The 21,783-nt window shown below is 40.1% G+C and overlaps 1 protein-coding gene across 1 annotated transcript in view; it reads left to right on the forward strand.

The window, feature by feature from the left end:
- SPATA6 (spermatogenesis associated 6) overlaps positions 1–21,783 on the forward strand; it is a 160,873-nt gene that overhangs the window by 27,117 nt on the left and 111,973 nt on the right. Inside the window, exon 3 of the mRNA XM_068965676.1 lies at positions 83–131. Coding sequence (XP_068821777.1) covers positions 83–131 — 49 coding nt within the window. The remainder of the gene's footprint in view (positions 1–82; positions 132–21,783) is intronic.

The raw sequence follows: 21,783 nt of genomic DNA on the forward strand, positions 1-21,783 counted from the left end.
AAAGCACAAAGATTGTCTCATATATGTCTTCCTTTTACTTTCTCTTCTCCATCTTGCTTCTCTCTGCTTTCTCTCACCATAGGTGTTCCCTGAAGCAGTGGACCCTGGAGATGTGGTTGCACAGCTTGAGTGTAAGTTTTTAACTTTTAATTCCTGATTCTGAGAGATTTTAGAATTATGTTGTTTAATCCTGAGTTAGATAAAAGTCAAAGATACTCTAATAAGAAGTTGACAAATCTCAAGGTGAGGCCCTTTTTTTTCCCCCTACTTTTTTTAGAATTTCAGAATATACCTGGAAGCAATAAAAAAAAAAAATACATGTGCTGCAGAGATGGGGAATTTTTCCTTTTTCTGGGTTTGATCTGTAAATAACAAAAAGAGTTATTTGAACTTTTTGTTGACTAAGATGTTATGGGTTGTTAATGATGTAAGGATTATGATTCGTGTTAAGTGGGATTCTGCCCTGCAAACAAAAATCTGTCTTTAACCTCATTGTGTTGCAAGTCAGTTCAGTTCAGTTCAGTCGCTCAATCATGTCCAACTCTTTGTGACCCCATGAACCACAGCACGCCAGGCCTCCCTGTCCATCACCAACTCCCAGAGTTCACCCAAAGCCATGTCCATTGAGTCGGTGATGCCATCCAACCATCTCATCCTCTGTCATCCTATTCTCCTCCTGCCCTCAGTCTTTCCCAGCATCAGGGTCTTTTCAAATGAGTCAGCTCTTCGCATCAGGTGGCCAAAGTATTGGAGTTTCAGCTTCAACATCAAGTCAAGAGAGTAAATAATAGAAGATTGAAGTAATAGTAGCTTAAAATATATATTTGCTTTTGTGCTTTTATTGTACATAGTATGTAAATCAATTATTTGAAAGCGACATTTTCAAGGTTGTGGTTAGCAGTAAATTCCTCAAAGTGCTAGGAATCAACTTTAAAAAGATCCAGTTATTTGTGAGAACATCAATGCAAAGTATATTGGGGAGAAGTTATTTGAGTTCTGAATATGAAGTGAAAAGCTCTGTTACTTATCTTTGTAATCAGAAAGGGATTAGGAATTACCAGATTGGTCTAATGTATAACTGTGGCTCAAAATGCCAGCGATATTGAGCCTCATCAGTGTCAGCTGTCCCTCCCATTTCCCTTCCCTGGGGTTTGCACCCCGTTGGGAGTATGGCAATATAGAAACATGCAACTTGGCACCACACCAGAATCTGGACATAAAGATAGAAATAGGGCTGGTTCATTTCTACCCTTGGAAATCCTTCTCCAGGGGATCGTCCCTATGCAGGGATCAAACCCAGGTCTCCTGCATTGCAGGCAGATTCTTTACCATTTGAGCCACCTGGTGCTAGTGGGTAAATGGCTTCTAATTCTTTTGAACATCATGTTCAGTATCTGGTAAACTGTACATCTCAGAAAACATGAAGATAATTGTTTCTCTCATCATTCTGAAATTTTGTTAAACATAATTATTTTTCTCTTTGATTTGAAATTTAGGAGCTCTAAGAAGGGTACTTGATGATTATTATCTGGAATCTTTCTTGCCTTGATTTCCCTGATTCAGTTTTTCTGTTAAGTCTCTTCTCTTGTCAGTGATATTCTGCTTTTTGGTATCTTTCTCAAATTCGTGTTTGTCCGTCCTGTCTTTAAATATTGGCATTCTTCTGGCTTCAATTCTATGGTTTCTTTTTACTTAGTTTCTACTCTCTCCTTATATGATATTCTCCAAGCACTTGGCTTCATGTTTTACCTGTCTTTTTTTTTTAACCTGTCTTCTGATGACTTCACAAGAGTCTTTATCCCTGACCTCTGTGGTAGTTTTGGGCTCCTTTTTATTTTTTTCTCAGTTTTGCAACTTTTTGTTGTGTCCTAACCTTACTGATATGAAAATTAAAACTATACTAAAAGTAGAAGGGTTGGAATGATGAAATCCCATAATACCTATTAGCTTTAATAGTTTTTGACATTTGCCTGTTGTACTGTATGTTAACCCTTGAAAGGTTGTTGCTGAACCATGAAAGATGCTGGGAGTCTTGGCTTTTGGAGGAGAAGAATTCAATCCAGGGCCAGAGACGAGGCTTGATCACTCAGAGCTTTTGTGTAATAAAGTTTTGTTAAAGTATAAAATAGAGAATGCTTCTGACAGACATCAGAAGGGGGATAGAGAGTGCCAGTGTTAGCAATGGAATTATATACCTTTTAATTAGTTATTACAATGAATCAAAAGAATGTTTGGAGTCTGTGAAAATTTTACCAGACCCACTCCCACAATTTACATTTTAGGATAATAAGATTAGAATTTAATAATAGAAAGATCCTACCAGACCTTCTCCCATAATATACATTCTAAACTATCAGGATTAGTCAGGTTTTCAGGAAGGAGAAACTGTCCTCAAGCAGGATACATTGTTGTATAATCCCTAGTACAGACTTTAAACTGAGTTGTGTAATTAACTAAGACTAAGAAGGCAATGGCAACCCACTCCAGTACTCTTGCCTGGAAAATCCCATGGATGGCGCAGCCTGGTAGGCTGCAGTCCATGGGGTCACTAGGAATCAGACACGACTAAGCGACTTCACTTTCACTTTTCATTTTCATGCATTGAAAAAGGAAATGGCAACCCACTCCAGTGTTCTTGCCTGGAGAATCCCAGGGATGGCGGAGCCTGGTGGGCTGCCGTCTATGGGGTCACACAGAGTCGGACATGACTGAAGTGACTTAGCAGCAGCAGCAGCAGCAAGGAATGTAAACAAAAAAAGTTTGTCCTTTCCTCCTCCTTGAGAATTCCAGACCCATTTCCACTTTGGGAGCCCCAGACCCCTTTCTCCTCCTTAGTGACCCTGAACTTCTTATCAGTCTGCCTAGGAATTAACTCCTTCACCTTGACACTTAAGGAAAAGTTGGAATATTTAAAAGAAAAGTCTCTACATATATTACTTCATTGCAAATATTCTGGCATGACCTCTAATTGATAGTATTTTTTTTTTTTTTAAGAAAATAAAACCTCTCTACTGGTATCATACCTAACAAAATTAGTAATAGTTCCATGTTAACATCAAATATTTAGTCATTGTGCAAATTTCTCCAGTTGTCATCACAATGTCTTTATACAGTTGGTTTGTTAAAATCAGGATCCCATGAAGATATGGTTCATATTCTGTTTATGGCTGTTTAGCTCTTAGGTTTATTTTTTTCTGTAATAGTGTCTCTCACTTTTTTCCCCCTAATGCTGTGAGTTTTTTAGAAAAATCAAGTTCTTTAGCATATCCTATAGTTTGGATTTGGTTGATTGCTTCCTTAAAGTGTAGTTTAGCTTATTCATCACTTGTATTATGTAAACGGCTAGTTAGAGCTAAAGGTTTGGTTTGATCCATGCTTATTTTCTTTTCTTTTTGGCAATAGTGTTATGTAAATTGATAATTAGACCTAAAGGTTTGGTTCAGTTCAGGCTTCTTTTTTTTCCCCCTACAAGAATCCTTCATAATTGGTGTTCTGTACTTATTGTACATCATATCAGGTGGCATATAATATCTGATTGTCTTAAGTTTAGTGATATTAAGATTGATTTTTTTTTGCTTCAGGCAGTATCAGCCTGATGTTATTCCATAATAAATTTCCTCTACAGTCTGTCATCTAATAGCTTTAGTATTCCTTGAGACCCATGTTTTCATTAGAAGTTACCAAATGTGGTTTTTCTAATATTGTCATTTTTCTGTATTTGTTAGCTGGAATTCTTCTATTAAAGATATTTCCCTCATCAGCAATGTGGTTGGTGATTTAGTTCCTAAGTTGTGTCCGACTCTTCGACCCAATGGGCTGTAGCCCACCGGGCTCTTCTGTCCATGGGATTCCTGGCAAGGAATTTGGAGTGGGTTGCCATTTCCTTCTCCATATCAACAAGGCAGTGAGATTGAAATACTGTTCTTATATGAAAAGTGGGGTCATTTCTCCTTTCCTTCCTTATTTAATAGCTCTAGTGAGGCATAACTTACATATCACAAACTTTACCCATTGTAACTGTAGTTAAGTGATTTCTAGAAAATGTGTATAGCTGTGAGCCATCATCACAATCCAGTTTAGAATATTTCTATCACCTCATATTCCTAATGGGTATTTGGACTCAATTTCTATGTGTACTTCAGTCCCAACAACACTGATCTATTTTGTATCTTTGAATGTTTTTCTTTGCTAGAAATTTTATGTAAATGGATTTGTATAATATGTTGTCTTTTGTGTCTGACTTCTTTTACTTGGAATGTTTTTGAGGTTTATCCATGTTGTTCTCCATATTAGTAGTTCATTCCTTTTTGTTGATGACTGATACTCTAGTCATAGAACTTTTTTTCCCTTTCTGTTCACTATTTGACGGACGTTTGGATTCTTTCCATTTTTGACTATTATGAGCAATTTGCTATGAGTATATGGATGCATGCTGGGTTGTATGCTAAGTATATGTTTAACTTAAACTCTCAGCCTGTATTCTAAAGTTAAGCGTGTGCATGCTAAGTCACTTTAGTCATGTCTGACTCTTTGCAACTGTATGGACTATAGCCCGCCAGGCTCCTTTGTTCATGGGATTCTCCAGGAAAGAATACTGGAGTGGGTTGCCATGCCCTCCTCCAGAAGATCTTTCCAACCCATGGATCAAGCTTGCGTCTCTTGTGTCTCCTGCATTGGCCAATGTGTTCTTTACCACTAGCCCCACCTGAGAAGCCCTTTCTAAAGTTACTGTACCATTTTACATTCCCACCAGCAAAGTATGAAGATGTTCTATATCATCCCCAAGATTTGATAATGTCAGTCTTTTTGGAATATAGTTATTCTGATGGATGTGTAGTGATTTCTCTTATTTTTAATTTGTATTTTAATATTCTTGAGCATCCTTCTATGTGCAGATTAGCTATTTATATACCTTTTCTTGTAAAATGCTTATTCAAATATTTTATCCATTTTGAACTGGGTAGTTTGTCTTCTTATCAAGTTTTTTTTCTTTTTAAACATATTCTAAATATAAGTCCTTTATCAGATATAAGATTGGTAAATACTTTATCCTATTTTAATTTTTTCATTCTTTTAATGGTGTCTTCTAATGGCTCAGGGTAAAGAATATGCCTGAAATGCAGGAGACCCGGGTTTGATCCCTGGGTTGGGAATATCCCCTGGAGAAGAGAATGGCAACACTCCAGTATTCCTGCCTGGAAAATCCCATGGACAGAGGAGCCTGGCGGGCTGCAGTCCATGGGTTTGCAAAGAGTTGAACACGACTGAGCAACTAACACTTTTCACTTTCTGAAGAACAAAGGAAGTCCACATTAACAATTTTTTTTTTTTTTGCTTTTATGGGATCATATTTTTGGTGAAGTGTTTGTTTACCAAGGTCACAAAAATTTTCCCATTTCTTCTACAAATTTTATAATTTTTTTCTTTACATATATGCCTATTGTACATTATGAGTTAATTTTTGTGTGTATGGTGAGAGGTAAGGATCTGTGTTGTTTTGTTTTAATAAATTGTGCAAATGCTCAAGGATATCCAAGGACCTCTTAAATTGGGCAATCTGATAAATGGTCAGATCCTTGAGTAACCTCAGACAGAGTGCTTAGAAAAGTCCATGGCACACAGGAACCACTTAAAATATCCTTGCTTATTTTTATTGATAGTGTGTTATTCGGTTAAGTTCAGTCGCTCAGTCATGTCCGACTCTTTGCGACCCATGAATCGCAGCACGCCAGGCCTCCCTGTCCATCACCAACTCCCGGAGTTCACTCAGACTCACGTCCATTGAGTCAGTGATGCAATCCAGCCATCTCATCCTCTGTTGTCCCCTTCTCCTCCTGCCCCCAATCCCTCCCAGCATCAGAGTCTTTTCCAGTAAGTCAACTCTTCGCATGAGGTGGCCAAAGTACTGGAGTTTCACCTTTAGCATCAGTTCTTCCAAAGAAATCCTAGGGCTGATCTCCTTCAGAATGGACTGATTGGATCTCCTTGCAGTCCAAGGGACTCTCAAGAGTCTTCTCCAGCACCACAGTTCAAAAGCATCAATTCTTCGGCGCTCAGCTTTCTTCACAGTCCAACTCTCCATACATGACTACTGGAAAAACCACAGCCTTGACTAGATGGAGTTATTACTCTTTATTATTTGGGAACTGCCACGTTCTATTCATACCATATCTGAACCTGTAAGGAGCCTCCAGAGGCCCAGAACCACATTAAGCCTCTGGTGAAATATATATTTATAATACATAAATACAAAGTGATATATGAGCGCCAGTGACATTAAAAGCCATATATGGCGATTTTGCATTCATAGAGAAGGTATTCTCTTTAGGGAAATGGTTTTAATTCTGGAATCTACCAGAATAAAATTACAGTTATAATGAAAGCTATTTGCTGGGAGCCATTTTTAGGTAAGAAAAAATGAAAAGTTTGCTACCTTGTAGACTTCTCTATTGAAACTGAATTTTCATCCTTTCTCATGGGAGGTTGGTAGATTCTCTTCTACAGACAGACACACACATTCTCTCTCTTACATAGACACACACTGTATCTCACACACACACAATACACTTGAACCTTGGACAACACAGATTTGAGTTGCACAGGTCCACTTATACACAGATTTTTTTTCAATAGTAAATACTACAATGCATGATCTTTGGTTGGTTGACTCCGTGGATGCTAAACCACAGATTAGGAGGAACTATAGATATGGACTGTGGCTCAGATCATGAACTCCTTATTGCCAAATTCAGACTTAAATTGAAGAAAGTAGGGAAAACCACCAGACCATTCAGGTATGACCTAAATCAAATCCATTATGATTATACAGTGGAAGTGAGAAATAGATTTAAGGGACTGGATGTGATAGACAGAGTGTCTGATGAACTATGGATGGAGGTTTGTGATATTGTACAGGAGACAGGGATCAAGACCATCCCCAAGAAAAAGAAATGCAAAAAAGCAAAATGGCTGTCTGAGGAGGCCTTACAAAATAGCTGTGAAAAAAGAGAAGTGAAAAGCAAAGGAGAAAAGGAAAGATATTCCCATCTGAATGCAGAGTTCCAAAGAATAGCAAGGAGAGATGAGAAAGCCTTCCTCAGCGATCAATGCAAAGAAATAGAGGAAAACAACACAATGGGAAGAACTAGAGATCTCTTCAAGAAAATTAGAGATACCAAGGCAGGACAGAAATGGTATGGACCTAACAGAAGCAGAAGATATTAAGAAGAGGTGGCAAGAATACACAGAAGAACTGTACAAAAAAGATCTTCACGACCCAATAATCACAATGGTGTGATCACTCACCTAAAGCCAGACATCCTGGAATGTGAAATCAAGTGGGCCTTAGAAAGTATCACTACGAACAAAGCTAGTGGAGGTGATGGAATTCCAGTTGAGTTATTTCAAATCCTGAAAGATGATGCTGTGAAAGTGCTACTATACTCAATATGCCAGCAAATTTGGAAAACTCAGCAGTGGCCACAGGACTGGAAAAGGTCAGTTTTCATTCCAATACCTAAGAAAGGCATTGCCAAAGAATGCTCAAACTACCGCACAATTGCACTCATCTCACGTGCTAGTAAAGTAATGCTCAAAATTCTCCAAGCCAGGCTTCAGCAATATGTGAACCGTGACCTTCCAGATGTTCAAGCTGGTTTTAGAAAAGGCAGAGGAATCAGAGATCAAATTGCCAACATCCGCTGGATCATGGAAAAAGCAAGAGAGTTCCAGAAAAACATCTATTTCTGCTTTATTGACTATGCCAAAGCCTTTGACTGTGTGGATCACAATAAACTGTGGAAAATTCTGAAAGAGATGAGAATACCAGACCACCTGACCTGCCTCTTGAGAAACCTATATGCAGCTCAGGAAGCAACAGTTAGAACTGGACATGAACAACAGACTGGTTCCAAATAGGAAAAGGAGTACATCAAGGCTGTATATTGTCACCCTGATTATTTAAGGATTTGAAACAGCTCAACTGGAACTCCATCACCTCCACTAGCTTTGTTTGTAGTGATGCTTCCTAAGGCCCACTTGACTTCACATTCCAAGATGTCTGGCTCTAGATTAGTGATCACATCATCATGATTATCTGGGTCATGAAGATCTTTTTTGTACAGTTCTTTCGTGTATTCTTGCCACGTCTTGTTAATATCTTCTGCTTCTGTTAGGTCCAGACCATTTCTATCCTTTATTGAGCCCATCTTTGCGTGAAATGTTCCCTCGGTATCTCTAATTTTTTTAAAGAGATCTCTAGTCTTTCCCATTCTGTTGTTTTCCTCTATTTCTTTGCACTGATCACTGAAGAAGGCTTTCTTATCTCTTCTTGCTATTCTTTGGAACTCTTTATTCAGATGCTTATATCTTTCCTTTTCTCCTTTGCTTTTCTCCTCTCTTCTTTTCACAGTTATTTGTAAGGCCTCCCCAGACAGCCATTTTGCTTTTTTGCATTTCTTTTCCATGGGGATGGTCTTGATCCCTGTCTCCTGTACAATGTCATGAACCTCAGGCCTTTAAATCTATTTCTCACTTCCACTGTATAATCATAATGGATTTGATTTAGGTCATACCTGAATGGTCTAGCGGTTTTCCCTACTTTCTTTAATTTGAGTCTGAATTTGGTAATAAGGAGTTCATGATCTGAGCCACAGTCAGCTCCTGGTCTTGTTTTTGTTGACTGTGTAGAGCTTCTCCATCTTTGGCTGCAAAGAGTATAATCAATCTGATTTCGTTGTTGACCATCTGGTGATGTCCATGTGTAGAGTCTTCTCTTGTGTTGTTGGAAGAGGATGTTTGCTATGACCAGTGCATTCTCTCTTGGCAAAACTCTATTAGTCTTTGCCCTGCTTCAGTCCGCATTCCAAGGCCAAATTTGCCTGTTTCTTGACTTCCTTCTTTTGTATTCCAGTCCCCTATAATGAAAAGGACATCTTTTTTGGGTGTTAGTTCTAAAAGGTCTTGTAGGTCTTCATAAAACCATTCAACTTCAGTTTCTTCAGCATTACTGGTTGGGGCATAGACTTGGATATCTGTGATACTGAATTGTTTGCCTTGGAGATGAACAGAGATCATTCTGTCGTTTTTGAGATTGCATCCAAGTACTGCATTTTGGACTCTTTTGTTGACCATGATGGCTACTCCATTTCTTCTGAGGGATTCCTGCCCGCAGTAGTAGATATAATGGTCATCTGAGTTAAATTCACCCATTCCAGTCCATTTTAGTTCGCTGATTCCTAGAATGTCGATGTTCACCCTTGCCATCTCTTGTTTGACCACTTCCAATTTGCCTTGATTCATGGACCTGACATTCCAGGTTCCTATGCAGTATTGCTCTTTACAGCATCGCATCTTGCTTCTATCACCAGTCAAATGTTAGGCAGGGTGGTCGGCTCAATGAGGTGCATAACAGCGCCGGGGACCTGAGTCATGTTTCCTGTTTTCTTGAAAAACATTCCTTAACCAAATAAGGAAAGATTTCTATATGCGATAGCATAAGGAAGGCATTGCATGAGCTCATTCTGCCTGTCCAATCAGGTATCGCCAAGTACCCTGTAACTGAGACAAAGAACTGACTGTATATAAACCACCATACTGCTTTGTTCGGGGCTCTTGTCTGATTCCGCTGCGTCGGATGAGGCTTGAGCCCTAGCGCGGTAGAAATAAAAATTCCCTTCTTGCCTTTGCATTACCACGGTGGACTTGTTCACTCTCTCGGTTGGTTTGGAGATACAGGCTCGGTGCATAACAACATCCACAACTGGGTATTGTTTTTCCTTTGGCTCCATCCCTTCATTCTATCTGGAGTTATTTCTCCACTGATCTCCAGTAGCATATTGGGCACCTAATGACCTGGGGAGTTCCTCTTTCGGTATCCTATCATTTTGCCTTTTCATACTGTTCATGGGGTTCTCAAGGCAAGAATAATGAAGTGGCTTGCCATTCCCTTCTCCAGTGGACCACATTCTGTCACACCTCTCCACCATCACCCACCCGTCTTGGGTTGTCCCGCAGGCATGGCTTGGTTTCATTGAGTTAGACAAGGCTGTGGTCCTAGTGTGATTAGATTGATTAGTTTTCTGTGAGTATGGTTTCAATGTGTCTGCCCTCTGATGCCCTCTTGCAACACCTACCATCTTACTTGGTTTATCTTACCTTGGGCATGGGATGTCTCTTCACGGCTGCTCCAGCAAAGCACAGCCGCTGCCCCTTACCTTGGATGAGGGGTATCTCCTTACCGCCGCCGTTCCTGACCTTCAACGTGGGATGGCTCGTCTAGGCCCTCCTGTGCTGCGCAGCTCCTCGAGTTGCTCCTCCCGGCCGCCGGCCCTGGCCTTGGGCGTGGATGGCTCCTCCCAGCTGCCGCCCCTGGCCTCGGGCTCAGGGTGGCTCCTCAGGGTCACAGCCTCTGGCCCCGGCCACGATGTGGCTTCTCCCGGCCGCCCCTGACCTCGGACTTGGGGTGTCTCCTCCCGGCCGCCACTGGCCTCGGACGCTGGGTAGGTCCTCCCAGCCGCTGCCCTGACCTCAGACACAGGGTGTCTCCTCCCAGCTGCCACTGACCTCGGACATGGGGTGGCTCCTCCCAGCTGTTCCTGCGCCGTTGCAGCCTGGCACTCTAGGCCGCTGTCCCTGACTTCGGATGTGGGGTAGCTCTCGGCCGCACTTAGTGCACCGGCCCACCGCCGCCGCCTGCGCTTTGTGCACTGGCCCGCTGCTGACTAGGTGTTTAATGTTCAAAGGAGTTAAATAAAATACCATAAATGTATCATATAACTGCCTCTCATTACTCTTTTCATGAGTGCTGGAACTGTCCAATTAAAAGATACCTGTTTGTACTATAATCCTTTGATTAGGAAATATATTTTGTATTTGAAAATTTGTATTATATTAGTAACTACCTTGGTTTCATACCCTTCGATGTTTGGATAAAGAGAAGATAAGATCTTTACTTTTATTGCAGTAGATTACTAGCTGTCCCTATTGTTTTCTCTTGCCTATAGGGGAAAATAGCAGTTTCATTATAGCCCCTGCTTTATTGCTTCTGAGAATTGCTGCTTCTTTGGTGTCTTCAGTATTTAAAATGCTTTCACGTGAAGATTTGAAGGCTGAGAATAAATCCTTCAGTGTCTATGAGTGAGAAACTCCCTGCCTCAGTCATCAGGAGAGCTTGTAGGACTCAGGATTCATATTTTAAATCCATGATGGCAAATTCATTCCCACCAATTCCCCTTGTAGTTAAGGCAGATGAATAGGCATTTATTGGAAATTGTTATAGCGATTACTCTTGTTGGTACAAAGGATTAATGGTATTCTGGCACTCTCTATTAAGAAGTTTACTATAGCTTTTGACTTGCAGCATATGACTAAGATTTCTGGAATACTGTGGTACATTTACTTTGTAAATCGCATTGAAAGTACATGTAAAAACTTGAATTTTTACAGAGAAAGAAGGGAAATTGTCATTACTTAGTTATAAGATAAAAAACAACAGTAAAATGGGATTAATTATATGTTCCAGTAATTGGAACTTACTGTTTGGTTTCCAGGAACATTAGTTCTGCAAAAGCTTTTTCTTTAGTAATTTAAAGTCTTTCTTTTTTAAAAAATTGTTTATTGAAGGATGATTGCTTTATACAATTTTGTTGTTTTCTGCAAACCTCAACATGAATCAGCCATCAGTTCAGTTCAGTTCAGTCTGTCAGTCGTGTCCAACTTTTTGCGACCCCATGAATCGCAGCACGCCAGGCCTCTCTGTCCATCACCAACTCCCGGAGTTCACTAAAACTCATGTCTATCGAGTCGGTGATGCCATCCAGCCATCTCATCCTCTGTCGTCCCCTTCTCCTCCTGCCCCCAATCCCTCCCAGCATCAGAGTCTTTTCCAATGAGTCAACTCTTCGCATGAGGTGGCCAAAGTACTGGAGTTTCAGCTTTAGCATCATTCCTTCCAAAGAAATCCCAGGGCTGATCTCCTTCAGGATGGACTGGTTGGATCTCCTTGCAGTCCAAGGGACTCTCAAGAGTCTTCTCCAACACTACATTGTTGGTATATAGAAATGCAGGTGATTTCTGTGTATTGATTTTATATCCTGCAACTTTGCTAAATTCACTGATTAGCTCTAGTAATTTTCTGATACTATCTTCAGAATTTTCTGTGTACAGTATCATGTCATCTGCAAACAGTGAGAGCTTTGCTACTACTTTTCTGATCTGGATTCCTTTCATTTCTTTTTCTTCTCTGATTGTTGTAGCTAGGACATCTAGAACTATGTTGAATAATATTGGCGGAAATGGATACCCTTGTTTTGTTCCTGGTCTTAGGGGGAATGCTTTCAGTTTTTCACTGTTGAGAATAATATTTGCTGTAGGCTTATCATATATGGCCTTTACTATGTGAAGGTAGGTTCCTTTTATGCCCATTTTTCGAAGAGTTTTAATCATAAATGGGTGCTGAATTTTGTCAAAGGATTTTTCTCCATCTATTGAGATTATCATATGGTTTTTATCTTTCAGTTTGTTAATATGGTGTACCACATTGATTTGCATGTATTGAAGAATCCTTGCATTCCTGGAATAAACCCATCTGGGCTTTTTGATGTGCTGCTGAATTCTGTTTGCTAAAATTTTGTTAAGGATTTTTGCATTTGCGTTCATCAGTGATATTAGACTATAGTTTTCTTTTTTTGTGTTGTCTTTGTCTGTTTTTTGTGTCAGGGTGATTGGCCTTGTAGAATGAGTTTAGAAGTGTTCCTTTGTAATTTTTTGAAAGAGTTTTAGAAGGATAAGCATTAGCTCTTCTCTAAATGTTTGATAGAGTTCTCCTATGAAGCCATCTGGTCCTGGGCTTTTGTATTTTGGGAGATTTTTGATCACAGCTTCAATTTCAGTGCTTGTAATTGAGTTGTTCATAATTTCTCTTTCTTCTTGGTTCAGTCTTGGAAGATTGAACTTTTCTCAGACTCTGTCCATTTCTTCCAGGTTATCCATTATTGCCATATAGTTGTTCATAATAGTCTCTTATAATCCTTGTATTTCTGCATTGTTTTTTGTTACCTGTCCTTTTTTCATTTCTAATTTTGTTGATTTGATTCTTCCCTCTTTTTTTCTTGATGAGTCTGGCTTGTCAATTTTGTTTATCTTTATAAAGATTTGTCAATTTTGTTTATCTTCTGAAAAAACCCACTTTTAATTTCATTAATCTTTATTATTGTTTCTTTCATTTCTTTTTCATTTATTTCTGCTTGGATCTTTATGATTTGTTTCCTTCTACAGTCTTGAAACCTGGGAAAAAGAGACCTCAAACACAATAAGATTTTAAAAAATAGTGAAAAGGTAGAGAAATATTACACAAAGGAAGGAACAAACTAGAAACACAGAAGTCCAAGTAAATGAAGAAGAAATAGGCAAACTACCTGAAAAAGAATTCAGAATAATGATAGTAAAGATGATCAAAAACCTTGAAAACAAAATGTAGAAAATGCAAGAATCAATTAACAAAGACCTAGAGGAATTAGAGAATAAGCATACAGAGACAAATAACACAATTACTGAAATTAAAAATACTCTGTTGCTGCTGCTGCTAAGTTGCTTTAGTAGTGTCTGACTCTGTGTGGCCCCATAGACGGCAGCCCACCAGGCTCCCCCGTCCCTGGGATTCTCCAGGCAAGAACACTGGAGTGGGTTGCCATTTCCTTCTCCATTGCATGAAAGCGAAAAGTGAAGTGAAGTCACTCAGTCGTGTCTAACTCTTAGCGACCCTATGGACTGCAGCCTACCAGGCTCCTCCATCCATGGGATTTTCCAGGCAAGAGTACTGGAGTGGGGTGCCATTGCCTTCTCTGAAAAATACTCTAGAAGGAATCAATAGCAGAATATCTGAAGCAGAAGAATGAATCAGTGAGCTGGAAGATAAAATGGTGGAAATAACTTCTGAAGAGCACAATAAAGTAAAAAAAATGAAAAGAACTGACAATAGTCGCAGAGATGTCTGGGACAATATCAAATGCACCAATATTTGAATTATAGCATCCTAGATGAAGAAGAGAAAAAGAAAGGGTATGAGAAAATTTTTGAAGAGATTATAGTTGAAAATTTCCCCAACATGGAAAAGGATATAGGCAAATCTAAGAGGCACAAAGAGTGCTATACAGGATAAACCCAAGAAGACACATACTAACCAAACTAACAAAGACTAAACACAAAGAAAGAATATTAAAAGCAGCAAGGGAAAAGCAACAAGTAACATACAAGGGAAACCCCATATACTTAACAGCTGATCTTCCAGCCAAAACTCTGCACACCAGGAGGGAATTGCAGGATACATTTTAAGTACCAGAAGGGAAAAATCCATAACCAAGATTACTGTACCCAACAAGGATCTCACTCAAAATTGATGGAGAAATAAAAAGCTTTTTAGACAAGCAAAAGTTAAGAGAATTCAGTACCACCAAACCAGCTTTACAACAAATGTTAAAGGGACTTATATAGTCAAGAAATACAAGAGAAGAAAAAAGATCTACAAAATCAACCCCAAACATTTAAAATAGCAATAGGAACACCCAGTTCCAGTTCCAGTTCGGTCACTCAGTCGTGTCCAACTCTTTTCGATCCCATGAACTGCAGCACACCAAGCCTCCCTGTCCATCACCAACTCCGAGAGTCCACCCAAACCCATGGCCATTGTGTTGGTGATGCCATTCAACCATTTCATCCTCTGTCATTCCCTTTTCCTCCTACCTTCAATCTTTCCCAGAGGTGCCACTAATTACTATGTCTATTAGGGTTCCTCTAGGATGGAGATTTCAGTGTAAACTTTATTGTAGGGTGATTTCTTGAGCTCTTTTATTGGAAATTATGTCAGCATCTTTTAATGTCCTTTTTCTTCAGCAGATCATATTCAGTAGAAAAATCATTTACATATTTTTCCTGGAAGCTATATACTTGATGACCTGGTTTTAGAACCTTGTGGTGTAAGGACCTATAGTAAAGTCTCATTACATAGCTGAGATTCTTAGTCTACCTGTTTTCATTTGTACTTGCTGTTTCCATGACAGTGAGGGCAACTATTACTGTTACTTCTCTTTCCCTTCCTCCTAACCCTCTTCTTCCCCCTCCTCCTCCTTTCCCTAAAAAAACTTTAAATCTGTCTCCCCTTACCCTCCTGTTCTAACTCTTTAGAGAATAACTCCCTTTCATGTGTCTGAGAATGGGTAAGGGCAGTTTCCTAGCAGTAAGTTAGAAGAAGGATATGGGGTTGACTGTTTCTGAAATTTTCAGTTATTGTTCTGGTTTTAGCTCCACTGATTTTGTCATTGCCAGAGGTACCTTGTACCACCAATTTGCTATGTTTTTTAGGAGTTCTTTAGTATAAAAAAAACTTGCTTCTAAGCTTTTCTCTCTATTGGCTTAAGGTTCTTTCTCTAGGCTGTTAACCCAGTTACCACTTTTGTTCAATTCTTTTTCTCTTTAGTTTTGTCATTGTGAGTTGGTGTGTATGTGTGTGTTTAATTCCTTTATTCATTTAGTGAGAGTTCAGAAAGGAACTATAGCTAATGCATACATTTAACCTGCTATCTCTAACAGGAGCTGACTGAAATATTACAGTTTGACCACCTGTGTAACTGCTACCTAGGTCAAGAATTAGAACATTGCCAAATTTCAGAAAACCTACCTTATACTCTCTAATCTCTATTCAGTATCATGGTAATTAATCCAAGTCTGTGCCCCAACCAGTAATGCTGAAGAAGCTGAAGCCGAACAGTTCTATGAAGACCTACAAGACCTTCTAGAATTAACACCCCCCAAAGATGTCCTTTTCATTATAGGGGACTGGAATGCAAAAGTAGGATGTCAAGAAACAACTGGAGTAAAAGGCAAATTTGGTCTTGGAGTAAAGAATGAAGCAGGGCAAACACTAATAGAGTTCTGCCAAGAGAATGCACTGGTCATACCAAACACCCTCTTCCAACAACACAAGAGAAGACTCTACACATGGACATCACCAGATGGTCAACACCAAAATCAGATTGATTATATCCTTTGCAGCCAAAGATGGAGAAGCCCTATACAGTCAGCAAAAATAAGACTGGAGGTAACTGTGGCTCAGATCATGAACTCCTTATTGTCAAATTCAAACTTAAATTGAAGAAAGTAGGGAAAACCACTAGACCACTCAGGTATGATCTAAATCAAATCTCTAATGATTATACAGTGGAAGTGAGAAATAGATTTAAGGAATTAGATCTGACAGAGTGCCTGATGAACTGTGGGTGGAGGTTCATGACATTGAACAGGAGACAGGGATCAAGACCATCCTCAAGAAAAAGAAATGCAAAAAAGCAAAATGGCTGTCTGAGGAGGCCTTACAAATAGCTGTGAAAAGAAGGGAAGAGAAAAGCAAAGGAGAAAAGGAAAGATATACCCATTTGAATGCAGAGTTCCAAAGAATAGCAGGGAGAGATAAGAAAGCCTTCCTCAGTGATCAGTGCAATAAAGGACAGAAATGGTATGGACCTAACAAAAGCAAAAGATATTAAGAAGAGGTGGCAAGGATACACAGAAGAACTGTACAGAAAAGATCTTCATGACTCAGATAACCACGACGGTATGATCATTCACCTAGAGCCAGACATCCTGGCATGTGAAGTCAAGTGGGCCTTAGGAAGCATCACTATTAACAAAGTGAGTGGAGGTGATGGAATTCCAGTTGAGCGATTTCAAATCCCAAAAGATGATACTGTGAAAGTGCTGCACTCAGTATGCCAACAAATTTGGAAAACTCGCAGTGGCCATGGAACTGGAAAAGATCAGTGTTCATTCCAATCCCAAAGAAAGGCAATGCCAAAGAATGCTCAAACTACTGCACAATTGCACTCATCTCACATGATAGCAAAGTAATGCTCAAAATTCTCCAAGCCAGGCCTCAACAGTACATGAACCATGAGCTTCCAGATGTTCAAGCTGGTTTTAGAAAAGACAGAGGAATCAGAAATCAAATTGCCTACATCTGCTGGATCCCCGAAAAGCAAGAGAGTTTCAGAGAAACATCTATTTCTGCTTTATTGACTATGCCAAAGCCTTTGACTGTGTAGATCACAATAAACTGTGGAAAATTCTGAAAGAGATGGTAATACCAGACCCCCTGTCCTGCCTCTTGAGAAACCTATATGCAGGTCAGGAAGCAACAGTTAGAACTGGACATGGAACAACAGACTGGTTCCAAATAGGAAAAGGAGTACATCGAGGCTGTATATTGTCACCCTGCTTATTTAACTTATGCGCAGACTACATCTTGAGAAATGCCAGGATGGATGAAGCACAAGCTGGAATCAACGTTGCTGGAAGAAATGTCAGTAACCTCAGATATGCAGATGGCACCACCCTCATGGCAGGAAATGAAGAAGAACCAAAGGGCCTCTTGATGAAAGTGCAAGAGGAGAGTGAAAAGTTGGCTTAAAGCTCAACATTCAGAAACAAAAATCATGGCATCCAGTTCCATCACTTCATGGCAAATAGATGGGGAAACAGTGGAAACAATGACAGACTTTAATTTCTTGGGCTCCAAAATCACTGCAAATGGTGACTGCATCCATGAAAGAAAAAGACACTTACTCCTTGGAAGAAAAGTTATGACCAACTTAGACAGCTTATTAAAAAGCAGAGACATTGTTTTGTCAAAAAAGGTCCATCTAGTCAAGGCTATGGTTTTTCCAGTAGTCATGTATGGATGTGAAAGTTGGGCTATATAGAAAGCTGAGCAGCGAAGAATTGATGCTTTTGAACTGAGGTGTTGGAGAAGACTCTTAAGAGTCCCTTGAACTGCAAGGAGATCCAACCAGTCCATCCTAAAGGAGATTAGTCCTGAATATTCATTGGCAGGACTGATGCTGAAGCTGAAACTCCAATACTTTGGCCACCTGATGTGAAGAACTGACTCATTGGAAAAGACCCTGATGCTCGGAAAGATTGAAGGCAAGTGGAAAAGAGGACGACAGAGGATGAGATGGTTGGATGGCATCACCAACTCAACGGTCATGAGACTGAGTAAACTCCAGGAGTTGGTGATGGACAGGGAGGCCTGGTATACCGCAGTCCATGGGTTGCAATGAATTGGACACGAGTCACTGACTGAACTGATAAAGAAAGCTTTCTGAAATTTCAGTTCAGTTCCATCTTTAGTCGTGTCCGACTGTTTGCGGCCCCTTAGAGTGCTGCACACCAGGCTTCCCTGTCCATCACCAACTCGGAGTCTACTCAAATCCAAGTCTGTTGATGGTGATGCCATCCAACCATCTCATCCTCTGTCATCCCCTTCTCCTCCCGCCTTCAATCTTTGCCAGCATCAAGGTCTTTTCAAATGAGTCAGTTCTTCGTATCAGGTGGCCAAATATTAGTGTTTCAGCTTCAGCATCAGTCCTCTCAATGACTCTTCAGAGTTGATTTACTTTAGGATTGACTAGTTTGATCTCCTTGCTGTCCCAGGGACTCTCAAGAGTCTTCTCTAGCACTGCAATTCGAAAGCATTGATTCTTTGGCACTCTGCTTTCTTTATAGTCCAACTCTCACATCCATACATGACTATTGGAAAAACCATAGCTTTGACTAGATGGACCTTTGTTGGCAAATTAATGTCTCTGCTTTTTAACATGCTGTCTAGGTTGGTCATAACTTTTCTTCCATGGAGCAAGTGTCTTTTATTTCATGGCTGCAGTCACCATCTGCAGTGATTTTGGAGCCCCCCAAAATAAAATTTGTCACTGTTTCCATTGTTTCCCCATCTATATGCCATGAAATGATGGGACCAGATGCCATGATTTTAGTTTTATGAACGTTGAATTTTAAGCCAACTTTTTCGCTCTCCTCTTTCACTTTCATCAAGAGGCCCTTTAGTTCTTCTTTGCTTTCTGCCATAAGGATGGTGTCATCTGTATATCTCGTTATTGATATTCCTCCCGGCAATCTTGATTCCAGGTTGTACTTTAACCAGCCTGGCATTTCACATGAAATACTCTGCATAGAAATTAAAAAGGAGGGTGACAATATACAGCTTGGCATGCTCCTTTCCCAGTTTGGAACCAGTCTGTTGTTCCATGTCCAGTTCTATCTGTTGCTTCTTGACCTGCATACAGATTACTCAGGAGGCAGGTAAGGTGGTCTGGCCTTCCCATCTCTTTCAGCATTTTCCACAGTTTGTTGTAATCCACTCTGTCAAAGGCTTTGGCATAGTCAGTACAGCAGATGTAGTATATTTCTGGAACTCTCTTGCTTTTTCAATGATCCAGCATGCTGGCAATTTGATCTTTGGTTCTCTGTCTTTTTAAAATGAAGCTTGAACATCTGAAATTTCTGAAATTTGGCTGTCTATTTATTGACCTAAAGGCTTCCCTGGTGGCTCAGATGGTGAAAAATCTGCCTGAATCACAGGAGACCTGGGTTCAATCCCTGGGTTGGAAAGATCCTGTGGAGAAAAGAATGGCTACCCACGCCAGTGTTTTTGCTTGGAGAATTCCATGGACAGGGTAGCCTTTTGGCCTATAGTCCATGGAGCTGTAAAGAGTCAGACACAGCTGAGCCAGTAACACTTTTACTTTTGTGTTCAATCTCTATTTCCTCTATGCTCCACAAAGAAATTTCCATTTTAAAGTCTGATATTGTAGTTTAGTTTTACCTATTTTTGAAAATTAAATAAGTGGAATCATTGTTTGCAACTTCTTTTGTTCCAGGCCTATTTTGCTTAGCATTTTTGCTGAGAAATTGACTTTTGTTTGGATAGCTAGTTCATTTGTCTTTGTTGCTATGTAGTATCTCCTTATGTGACTATACTCCAAGTTGTTTATTCTGTTATTAATGGGCATTTTGCTTATTTCCATTTTTGCTGTTATGAATGAAGTTACTATGAACATTCTTGATAACATGCCTTGATGTTCATGAGCATGCACATCTGTTTGGTATGTGTTAGTGTGTTGATGTGACCTTCTCTAGGGGATCTTACCAACCCAGGGATTGATTCCTTGTCTCTTACCACTCCTGCATTGGCAGATGGGTTCTTTACCACTAGTGCCACCTGGGAAACCCATACACTTATATGTATATATATATACACACACACATATATATGAGTGTGTGTGTATATATACATATACATATATATATATATATATATAATGTGTGTATGTGTGTGTAATTGCTGAGTCTTAAGGTGAATATAGGAGTACGTCAAGGCTGTATATTGTCACCCTGCTTATTTAACTTATATGCATAGTACATCATGAGAAATAATGGGCTGGAAGAAGCACAAGCTGGAATCAAGATTGCTGGGAGAAATATCAGTAACCTCAGATATGCAGATGACACCACTCTTATGGCAGAAAGTGAAGAGCAACTAAAAGGCCTCTTAATGAAAGTAAAAGTGGAGAGAGAAAAAGTTGGCTTAAAGCTCAACATTGAGGAAATGAAGATCATTGCATCTGGTCCCATCACTTCATGAGAAATAGATGGGGAAACAGTGGAAACAGTGTCAGACTTTATTTTTGGGGGGCTCCAAAATCACTGCAGATGGTGATTGCAGCCATGACATTAAAAGACGCTTTCTCCTTGGAAGGAAAGTTATGACCAACCTAGATAGCATATTGAAAAGCAGAGACATTACTTTGCCAACAAAGGTCCGTCTAGTCAAGGCTATGGCTTTTCCAGTGGTCATGTATGGATGTGAGAGTTGGACTGTGAAGAAAGCTGAGCGAGGAAGAATTGCTGCTTTTGAACTGTGGTGTTGGAGAAGACTCTTGAGAGTCCCTTGAACTGCAAGGAGATCCAATCAGTCCATTCTGAAGGAGATCAGTCCTGGGTGTTCTTTGGAAGAAATGATGCTAAAGCTGAAACTCCAGTACTTTGGCCACCTCATGCGAAGAGTTGACTCACTGGAAAAGACTCTGATGCTGGGAGGGATTGGGGGCAGGAGGAGAAGGGGACGACAGAGGATGAGATGGCTGGATGGCATCACTGACTCGATGGGCGTGAGTCTGAGTGAACTCCGGGATTTGGTGATGGACAGGGAGGCCTTGCGTGCTGCGATTCATGGGGTTGCAAAGAGTCGGACATGACTGAGCGACTGAACTGAACTGACTAAGGTGAATATGAGTAGACAATGCCAAGCAGTTTTACAGTGTTGCTCTGTCAATATACACTCTGCCATTGGTGAAAGTTCTGTTCGCCACATCCTTGCCAACTCCTGGAATTGCCAGACTTTGTCATTTTAGTCATTGTGGTTTGTGGACAGTGGTTTCATTTTGCATTTCTGTGAAGATAAATGACATCATCTTTTCTGGGCATCTTTGTGTGTGTGTGAATGCTTATCTTTTGCTCATTTCTCTTTTTGGCTGTTTATTACTTTCTTACTAATTTGTAGGGCTTCTCAATATTTTCTAGTTAACAAGATTTATGTCAGTTATGTGTGTTGTAAGTACAATAATTTCTGACTCTGTGGCTTGCATTTTCAATCCGTTAGTGATTCTTGTTGTCATCCTCATTGCAGGCAGATTCTTTACCATCTCAGCCACCAGGGAAGCCCCTTATGTTTAGTGCTTTTTGGGGTTGTGTTTTTCCCTTTCCCAGTATGTTGCTGTTTTCTGTTTGTTATGCCAGTTGTCTTGCTGATCCCCCTGTTCACTGCACCTAGGGTAGGCAAAGCACAAGCTAAGAGGCTGGAAGAAGACTCTAGGAACCATGGAAACTGCAGACACAGTTATTCTTTTCTGGCTGGCGCAGCAGCCACAACTCAGTCTC

Source organism: Capricornis sumatraensis, chromosome 2 (assembly GCF_032405125.1).
Source record: "Capricornis sumatraensis isolate serow.1 chromosome 2, serow.2, whole genome shotgun sequence".
Classification (NCBI taxonomy): Eukaryota; Metazoa; Chordata; class Mammalia; order Artiodactyla; family Bovidae; genus Capricornis; species Capricornis sumatraensis.